The following is a 10,609-nucleotide window of genomic DNA, read 5'->3' as shown; positions in this document are numbered from 1 at the left end:
TCGCTATCCTACCAATATATTTGACTCAAAGAAAACCATAGAAACCTTCACAGCGAAACGCTAAAAAATATAAAAAAAAAATTGAACATAATAAACCAAAAAATCAAGAACATGCCAAGAGGCAAACGAGAGCATACCAAGAGACAGACTTCACATTTTAATGATATTTTAATGATATTATTAGCAAATAATTGCATTAAATATTTAATGATATTTTAATTGATAATTTTAAAATTTTAATTTATAGTTTTAATTGAAAGAAAAAACATTCAAAATGTCTACAATCGAATAGAGTTTCTTTAATTTTATTTTTTTCATTCTCAATTTTTCTTGCATGCAATATATATAATCATGAATATTGAGAGAGCAAATATATATAAAATATGTTAAAAAAAACATATCAATTTATAAGTTTTAAACAGTCACAACATAACAATAGAATAAAACAAATTTATGGGAAATTAGAAAAAGAAAAAAAAGTAATATCCTTATCAAATTAATATACTAAATCAAAATTAAACAACAATAATTTTATCTTAATAATTTTTTTGGCTTAATGGTATTAAAAGTCCTTGAATTTAAAAAATATATATATCTTTGAATGTTTTGCACTCAATTAAGCCCTAACTTAATAAAATTGACCAAATAGGCTATTTGACTAATGTTGATCGTTAGTATTTAATGGTAACGCTAAAGTGATCGTTAACAAACACCATGCCAAAATTGATTGCTGACGTGGCAATGTCGTCATGCGAGCAAAAAGTAAAAAGAAATTAAAATTATTTTTAAAAATAAATACACAATTAATTAAAATAAATAGTTGTTTAGGTTCATTTGAATCTTGACAATTTTTGTCCAAATACATTCTAAAATTATAAAAAGAAATTAAAATAATAAAATTTTATGGCTTTAATTAATTTTTTAATATTTTATAAATTTAAATTTTATGTTTTTATATTTTAAAAATAAATCTAGACAAGTGTAATTATTTTAAAAATATTTTCAATAATGTTAATCATTTAATTTTCAATAATATATAAATAATTTTATAATTTAAACTCAATACTTATTAAATTTAATATGAAAAGTTCGAAATACATAATTTTTCGGACACTTAATTGAGAAATATTTAATAATAGTATTTTTTTATGGTTTTACCAACCTTTTAGACAAAATTATTATAATAAAATATTCCGAATACCGAAATTACAATCAAATACTACAAATCAAAATAATTTAAAAAAAAACTCACAATAAAACTTTAACATAAAACATCAAAATACTCGACCTCCTCCAGTTAAACCAACAACTTATCAGCTCTATTTTTTCTTTCCCTAAATTTTATTCTTGTTTCTTCTTCAAGTATAACCACTTGTGAATTTTGATTTAATTATTAAAATGTACAATCATATATATAAAATATTTAGTATTAAAATGTAGATAGTAATCTATTAATATATCATATTGCCAATAACAAATTAAATTTATATAATTTTAGCTTAAAAAATTTCGATAACAATAACAATAGCACCTCAAACAAAAATGAGCCAGGTAGCAACTAGCGTTGCATCCAAAATGCAATAATAATATTATTATTAGCCGATCATCAAGATTCAGATTCACTTTCTTTTCTTTTCCTGCCGTTTTATCTTTTATTCCATTTCCTTTGTATTTACCTTTTAGTACTTAACGACCATCCTATTAATTTAACTCTTCCCAAAATATTTTTTCTTGTTCCATTTATGCTTTTATTTTCACCCACCATTTCTCCCTTTTCCAACTTTACAATCTCCTGGTATGCTCTTCTTTCTTAGTTTTTAACTTCCTGTTCCTATTCCAATTTGCCATTTCTTTTAAACATGTTTATACTTGATGGGAATTTGCCAATGTGTAGTTTTGTTTTGGTTTATGGAAATTCCAGGCTTTTGTATAAATATATATATATAGAGATATATTCAAACTTTTTTTTTTTTGTTTTGTTTTGGTTTGTCAATGGAACAGGTTGAAGAATGGAGAGGAAAAGGTATGAAGATGGAAGAAGAATTGGGTCAGTTAAAAATGCTGTTAACATTTATGGAGAGATGATTTTGGATGGAAATTCTTCATTGAAGAAACCCCAGGAGGATTCTCCAGAGGTATAATTTTGTTACCACTGAAATTGTGAGAACCCTTTTTGTTTATATATATATATATGCAATTATAGGAATTTATAGTTTCTCAATATCACTGACAAAGTTGTCATTTGTGGGATATAACTGTGGCTAAGAAGCCTTCTTCAAGAGTAAAGCAGCTTCATAGGGCACGAAGGGACAAGAATAGATACAAAGAAAGTAGAAAAACTGCAGAATCAGAGCTCTTCAGTTCAAGGGGAACAGATAGGGATCTGGCTTCTATGGTTGAGGAATCAAATTTTAAGGCTAAGTCAAGGATGAGTGATATTGAGTCTTTAAGGAAAAACGGGTACCTTGAAAACAAGGCGTTGGATGTGGAGAACAGGAGTCTTGAAAGTTATCAGTATGAAGAAGTGATGAGAGAACTGCAAGTGGTGAAAAAAGAATTGAGTCAGCTTAAGCTTGATATGGCATCTGTTATGGCAGAGAAAGCAAGAGCAAAGAAGGAATTTGAAGACTCAAGCTTTACAATGTTGTCAAATGCTGCCTCTGCTGAAGCACTTAGCAAACAAATTGAGGCAGCTAACGAGGAACATGTGCTGGTTGAATTGGCTCAGATTGAGGCTCTGAAAGAAGTTGGAGAACTTGAAGCTCAAAGAGAGAAAGAAGCCGGTGAATTCTCGTTTAGGATGGAGGAAACAAAGAAGAAAATGAAGGACGTAACTGAAGAGATTGATCAGTCCAAAGAGTTGGAAACCAAATTGGGTGTCACTTTGTCTAATATTAATCACTTGCAAGATGAACTAAAGCAAGTTATGGGACAAGAGGAAGTGGTTCAGAAAGCTGATGATGGCTTGAAGCAACAAGATGATAGTTTCCGAAGTGCTGAAGAAGTGGAACCTTCGGTTTCCTTGGAGTTGATCACAAAAGAATTGGAGGCAGCTAAGAAAGAATTGGCTTTAATTAAAGATGAAAGTTTTCAGTATATGTCCTCCATGGATATCATAAGAAATGAGCTGAAACATGTTACAGAAGAAACGGCAAGGTTGAAGAAAACAGAAGAAAAGGCAGATCTGAAAGTTCAAAGCCTCAATTCAAAGCTGGTGAGAGCCAAATCCAAGTTGGAAGCACTGGCTGCAACTGAAGAGAAGGCTAAATCAACTGTGGCTAGCCTTTCCCTTACACTTGAACAGCTAAGGGCAGAAGCAGAGGCATCAAAGAAAGAGAAGATGCTTGTTACAGAAGACACTGCAACTATTAAGGCAGAAATTCAGAAAACTGAGTCTGAAATAGATTTAACGGAGGAAAAATTGCAGGCAGCTATGCAAAAACTTGAGGCAGTTAAGTCATCAGAAGCTTTAGCTCTAGAAAAGTTAAGATCTCTGATAGAGGCTACAATGCAATCTAGAGCTTCAGCATCTAACCATAGTTCCACTGTCACAATCTCAAGATTTGAGTACGAGTATTTAACTGGACATGCAGTTGGAGCTGAAGAGATCGCGGATAAAAAGGTTGCGGCAGCTCAGGCATGGATTGAAGCTTTGAAGGCTAGTGAGAGAGAGATATTGATGAAAACTGATTTAGCTCATAGAGAGCTTAGAGTGTTGAGAGTGGAGGAGGAGCATGGCGTATCACTTCCAGCAAACAAAAATGTGGATTCACAAAATAGGCAATCACTTTTGCTTAGGTCCATGAAAAGCAATGGCAGTTCAACCCCATCACGAAGAGCAAAGCACCATAAATCCACATCGCCTGCAATATCGGAGGGTGGATCAACTGAATTCATGATTAAGAAGAAAAGAAAGGCGGCGCCAAATTTATCCACGTTCTTTAATGGCAAGAAAGTTGAGAAAGATGAGTAAGCTGGTGGTGAATCTTGTGTGTTTATTACAAGCATTTGATTGCAACACAGTTGACTGTTGGAGTGGTGTTTTCTTAAAAACTAGTTGCTTTAAAAAGTTCATTATGGCGTTTCTTCTTTTAACAAAAACTTGAATCTGATACGAGTGTTTAAAGCATTAAGAAATGTAATTGTGGGCGAGGTTATGTGAAAGAGTTGTGTAAATGAATGCAGAGGGAATAAGAGTTCAATCCCAAGTAATGGGATTAAATGTTCATGTTCTGTTCATACTGTTCTTTGATTTGCATATGATAATCACTTTTTAATGTGGCATGGCTCCGTTTAATTCCTGCTTAGATCAGACGAGTAACGATTTGAGCTTTTCTATGGCATTGGCAGACTACATTTATTTCAAAAAGATTGTTTAATTCTCATTCATCCTACTTTTACATTTTGTTTGTTTAATTCTCAATCATCCTACTTTTACATTTTGTCTGGCATTAACTCTGCTTCTAAATCAGGAACACATCGAGGAAAGAGTTTACTTGAAACCACAATAATCTCAAGCATGTATGCTCCATGTTTTTTAGGCTTTGTTTATGACTTAATTCTCGATTTATCTCTTGAAATATACTTTTTTTTTATCGAGAAGGGAACTAGATTTCATTAAACACACACCTAAAATATTGTTTGATACATAGTACACCCCTACCTATCAGCTACTAGGGGGTTCAACAAAACTAGGTGGAGAACTGCAAATACAAAGCAAATTATGGAAATGTTAAACATCCGAGGGAGAAGAGGGTTGGAAGTTCCTCCCTAACCAAGCTAACGCATATTTGTTCCCCTTTTTCAAAAGATATGCTTGAAGTAACTAATAGTCATAAATCGGAAGAGCAGTTTTATTCATGAACCAAAGGTCACAGTCAAATATTACAAGGCAACTCATGTCATAAAATGGATAACAATGGTAGCATTTACTTCAATCTCAACTCTTTCTAAATTTAAGTTTTTTGCTAGTTGGAGCCCATCTCTAAGAGCCCACAATTCTGCTTCCACCCTAGTTGATCTTGGTATGTGTCTATAAGAACCAACAATCCATTTTCCATCATGGTTTCGAATTAAGGCCCTCGCTTCTGCTTTTCTCGGATAACCTAAAGAAGAGCCATCCATATTAAGTTTGTACCAACCCCTAAGGGGTGCTTTTTAAGACACTAGAGTAAATGTCAGGATGGAAATTCTTCAAATTTTTGGGGAAATGGCAACGAATTCACCTGTCGCTGCAAGGACTTTACTTACAAAATTTCCAAGAGGACGAGATTTACCAAACACATGCATTTCTAATTAGCCAAATTTCCCATAAGGCGAAGACAGAAATGGTAGCCCAGGGTAATTTCAGCCTGTTAATCCAAACAAATTATATACACAACCAAATCCAAACAAATTAAGCCAACCTCCATGGCTATATACAAAACCGAACTTTAGACATTTACAAGCCAATTCAAATAGCTAAATTCATAGCTAACACATATGTACAAAAATAACCAAACTCCTATACATGCCATATACTCAAAATACTTAAGTTTAAAAGTACCAAAGTGGTAATTGGATAGTGCGATGAAGTCTTCGGCGGTCCTCGAATTTGAGCTAGCTTGCTTTCACTATAAAACACAAAAAATTAAACAAAGTAAGCTTTATAGCTTAGTAAGTTCATATGATTAATAAGTATAAATTGCCTATTCATGCACAATTTAAAGAACATAAGTAATACATTCAATTCAACAATTTGTACATTGCCATAGTTCCATGTATCATGTATAAATTATTAACTTTCACTTACTTTTCATATGAATTTATCAATTATCACTTACTTGTCAAACTTATCACGAGTACCTGAATTGATCTGGATCATTGCTTATATTCTCATACCATCATCTTTTCCCGTTGAACTATTCAAAATAATATTGGATACTCGGGAATCTCGCACCTAAGTGCCACATACATAGCCAATGCTATTTTAATCTTATATCACATATATGCTCACTCTCAAGCTATCAACGGGCCTGCTCACACAAGCTGTCAGTCAAGACGTAGCTACACGGTGCTGCTCACACAAGCTGTTAAGTAACCGCAACACATGCCGGTATACTCAGCCACCGGTAGGACTTACAGGACCAGCACCCAGAACACACAATCACAATAACCCTTAATGACATGTCACTAGTATCCTATCTATTCCTAAGGTTCAACCGGGATTCTCACTGTGTCAATGCTTTATCGATAGATTTCGTAGTGTCGTAATATCACAATTATAGTATGTAAGCATATAAACACATATAACATTAAGCTTATTAATCATACAAACTTACCTTGGTTCACAAAAACGATGAAATAGGTCGATTAGTCGAATACTTTATTTTTCCCCCGATCTAGATCCGAATTTCACTTTTCTTGATCTATATAATATCAAATTAACTTATTTAATAATCACTCTATTCAATTTAATCCAAAACACCCATTAAAGCACATTTGTACTGTTACCTCAAGCACTTCACAACTTTTACAATTTAGTCCTTATTTCATAAAATCACAAATTCATACAATTTAATACCAACTCATGCTAGTCAAATTTTCCTAGTACACATATCAGCCCATGTTTTTCATTTATTTCACATTTTAACCACAAAGTTTTCACATTTCACAATTAAATCCCTAATTTGTATTTTCCCTAAAAATCACTTAGTAAAACCTGTATAACTATCATCAAACATTCATAATCTATCATCAAACATCAAAATACTCATAAATTCATCAATGGAAAAACCTTAAACCTTTAATAGTTTTACAAAATATGTAACGCCCCAATTTTCGGGAATTTTAAAAATGTTGGAAAAATTTAAAAATTCTGTGTCCTGTTTGTTTGTCGTAGAATTAAGTACGTTAGTGGGCCTCTTGAAGGCCCAAGCTTAAGGTAAACCCGGTAGTTTTAATTAATTTTAATTCCATAAGAAAAAAAGGGTTCTGGTTAATTGGGCTTTTAGGTATTAATTGTGTAAAATAAATCACAAGGAAGCATGTGGTAAAGTGGCTAAGGACGCCACGGGAATGCTATAAGTGGCGTGTGGATGATTGGGAGAACCTGGTTCAAGTCACAATGACAGAAATAAGGGATTAATTTTTATGAATGGAAAAGGTAAGTAGTGGAACCAAGTGAAAGACATTAGGAAGAGTTGGAGTTGCTTAGGAGATTGAGTAAGGAGGGGATAAGGGAGAGAATTTAGGAGCTGATTAGGGAGAGCTGTGTTGGCCGAATAATGGACTCTTGAGGAGCAAGAGTTGGCCGGCCAAGGGGAGCTTTAAGGAGGAAAAATTCGGCTAGGGTTAAGGTCAGTATAAATTCGGCATTAAGGGGAAGTTGGGCCGTTTGCTGACCATTTCCCTCTTCATTTTTCTCCCCTCTCTTCATCAACCTTTTTCTTATTCTCCTTTCTCCTTCATAGCCGAACCCTTCTAACCTCTTGTTCATCTCCATCCTTCCCTTCAGACGTTTCAAAACCTTCATAGCCTTTGGCCATAAAAGTCAAATCCCAAAGCTACACTTTCTTCGTGCGATTTTTCCTAGCAAAATTCTCTTATTTTGCTTATCATCTTTGGCCGATTCTTTCCTCCTTTAAACCTCAAGTTTTTGTCGACAAGACCACAGTAAAACCCTATTAATTCATCTTTTTCTACACAGTTGCAAAAAAGCCGAAAACCCCACTTTCATAGGGACTTAGCCGAATATTGAAAACATTGAAGGCTTGACTTTGGTGATCGTTTGAGGGTAGAGCGGCATTGGATTTAAGTAGGCATCAATTGGAAACATTTTTCGAAGGAATCGGTGGTAAGTAGTTTCAAAACATAGTCTTTCTTTCGTATTTTAGGAAAGGCAGAAATCCCTAAATGTTAGGGAGGCTGTCGATTTGGACTTGTAGCCCTAAGGGGTTGTAATAACTGATCTGCTTTGGTGAATGGTGTGATTTAGAGGCTGCTGATCAAGGGCTTGGACAAGTGGAACGATCAGATCTTTGGATTTAAGACATAGTTTGGCAACAAGGTAAGAGCAAGAAGGTTCTAAACATGTTTGGCCGAATATGGTAAGGGGCTATTTACTCAGTATTAATTCGATATCTAGAGTAATATGTTAGTGATTTAATTGTAGGCAGTTCGTGCGTGGATCTCGACAATGAATCGTCGCAAAACAGGTGTGTAACTCACACCCTCTCGTAGACTAGATCGGCAAAAGCCGAAAAGCCGAAATGCCAGAAAGTTGGTATTTTGGGAATTTACGAGTGTGCGAATGCTCGTAAGATAGTTGGGTTTGCATGTTTGGTATTCTGAAGGTAATAAACTACAGTACGTATGATTTCGTACATTTTGATAAGGTGGGCTTAATGGGCCAAAAATCGGGTTCATGGGCCAACGGGCTCAATTTGGTAAGTATGCGCGGTAAGTATTCTGATAGTACGTAAATGGATAGGATATACATGAAAACCCTAGAAGTAGCTAAATCACTACAATATCCTTATATATGGAAAATTACCATGATACCCCTAGGCGTAAATGACTAATATGCCCCTAGGGTTAATTTTGTCTGAAAAGCATGTTGATTTAAATCTGTATGATGTATGCCATGAATGAATATTTGTTGCATGGGGACATGGGTTATATTTTGGAGGAAGCGTCCTGGTGGCTATGCCACAATTATCTGATCTGGTGGCTTTGCCACATATTTCTGTTCTGGTGGCTCTACCACGATTATTCAGATCTGTGACTCACACATTATCTGCTCGCGCCCATGCTTGCATAATTCTATGGCGTAGCGGTTGGGTGGGTCGAGTAGTCTCCCACATGGTGAAAGGTTGGTAAGGGGTGTATGTGGTTGGTTATGTGTTGGGTTTTGCATATACATGAAATATCCGATCCGATCATTATGGGCTTAATTCAGATTCATTCGGGCTAAGGCCAATTTATTCTGTTTTTGTGGTTTGAGCTGATATGAGCTATGGTTGGGTTAATTTTACACACTGAGTTTCCCCAAACTCATCCCCTATATTCATCCATGCAGGTAATCCCCAGCCATAGTGGGCTTGGAGCTGCGAGGGATTCGGAGTGGCCACTCGTTTTGCAATATGGATTTCTTCTGGTGATTTGGACTTCAATTTTCTTTACTTTGATGATTTGTGTTTTGTTATGTAATAAGGCCGCTTATGATTATTTTTAATTGGGTTTTGATTTATAACTTATCATGATGACCTTAAATTATATTAACTATCAAAATGGGCTAGATCTAGGGTTCGTTTTCCAAAAACATAAACTGATTTCGAAGTAACACGATTACAAACAAGGCTTCTGCTATGATAACGTTTTACAAACTTAAATACATTTTATTCTAAAATAGACATAATTTCAATGGTAACCTAAAAATATACGCGATGTTAGAGTGTGGCAATGGCGGTGTGCATGTCTAGGATTGGGTCCGAAAGAGCTTGGTACTTAAGCAGTCCGATGGACTCACCTCCTTTTTTCGGTTTCCTACCTGGTACACAGCTTCCATTCACTTTAACCCTCAATGAATTAATCCTTTGAACATCAAGTACGATTTCCTAGACTTAGAATGAAAAAATATTTTAACGTTTTGATGTGGCACGTCAGATCCAGTCATAACGTCTAAGCCGGGTTTGGGGTGTTACATTTTGTGGTATCAGAGCCAAGTTGCAACAACTCGGCTGTGGAATGGGTTTACAAAAATGAAGATTTCAAAAAAAAAATCTGTTTTTAAAATCTGGACTTCTGAAGGTGGCATTCCGAATCTCCAACCCAAGCCTGTAAGTATTCTGAATTTTTCGAATATATTCAATTATCTGTCTGCATCAAACTTTACTAGAAACTCTATATAGGATGCTATCAAATCCTAGAAAAGCTTGCTAAAAGATCAAATCGTAGCTAGACATCGATTCTTGAAAACCAATTACAATTCATTCAATCATAAAACATCTGTAATAAACATTGGAATGATATTAATGCATAAAATTCATAATCAGATAATACGATATGAGTACAAGAGCCACTCGTGGAAGAGGCCGTGGACGTGGCCAAGGAAGGGCTTGAGCGGTATCTTCATCTTCGGGACATATGCCAGAGGCAGATGCACCGGTACCATCAGCAACAGAAGTGGAGTCTCATGATCGTGGTGTCGGGGATGACGCCCTGTCGTAGGCTATGCTTCGAGTTCTGAAAAGGGTTTAGGGACAAGTTCGGGCAACGGAATTCGAGGATCGATTTCTGAACGGCTCTGAGCTAACGGAGCGGAGATCTTTAGGGGTGTATCTGGTGTAGCCCCGAATGTGGCAGAATATTGGTTTGAGGCCATAGAATGAATTATGGATGACTTGGACTGCTCGGTGGAGCAGAAACTGAAGGGGGCCGTATCGCTGCTACGAGATGAGGCTTATCAGTGGTGGCTCACCGTGAGGGATGGAACCCCAGCTGATAGGGTTACTTGGGAGCTGTTTAAGACAGCCTTTAAAGGAAAGTACATCGGGGCAAGTTATGTGGATGCCCGCAGGAAGGAATTCCTGAATCTGGTCCAATGATGTAAAACTGTTGCTGAGTATGA

General features: G+C 35.5%; 1 protein-coding gene across 2 annotated transcripts; it reads left to right on the top strand.

Moving 5' to 3' along the window:
* The first annotated feature begins 1,520 nt into the window (after positions 1-1,520).
* On the top strand, positions 1,521-4,277 carry LOC108467533 (protein PLASTID MOVEMENT IMPAIRED 15-like). 2 transcript variants are annotated; one of them, XM_017768191.2, is made up of 3 exons: positions 1,521-1,795; positions 2,002-2,135; positions 2,270-4,277. In XM_017768191.2, exons 2-3 carry the CDS (start codon positions 2,010-2,012, stop codon positions 3,971-3,973), a joined length of 1,830 nt encoding a protein of 609 aa, XP_017623680.1. In that variant the 5' UTR covers positions 1,521-1,795; positions 2,002-2,009; the 3' UTR covers positions 3,974-4,277. The 2 variants fall into 2 exon arrangements, with proteins under 2 accessions (XP_017623680.1, XP_017623672.1); XM_017768183.2 differs by having other exon boundaries at positions 2,267-4,277.
* The last annotated feature ends 6,332 nt before the right edge of the window (positions 4,278-10,609 follow it).

The sequence above is a fragment of the Gossypium arboreum genome, chromosome 7 (assembly GCF_025698485.1).
Source record: "Gossypium arboreum isolate Shixiya-1 chromosome 7, ASM2569848v2, whole genome shotgun sequence".
In the NCBI taxonomy this organism is placed as follows: Eukaryota; Viridiplantae; Streptophyta; class Magnoliopsida; order Malvales; family Malvaceae; genus Gossypium; species Gossypium arboreum.
This window is presented reverse-complemented; position numbering and strand designations above follow the sequence as displayed.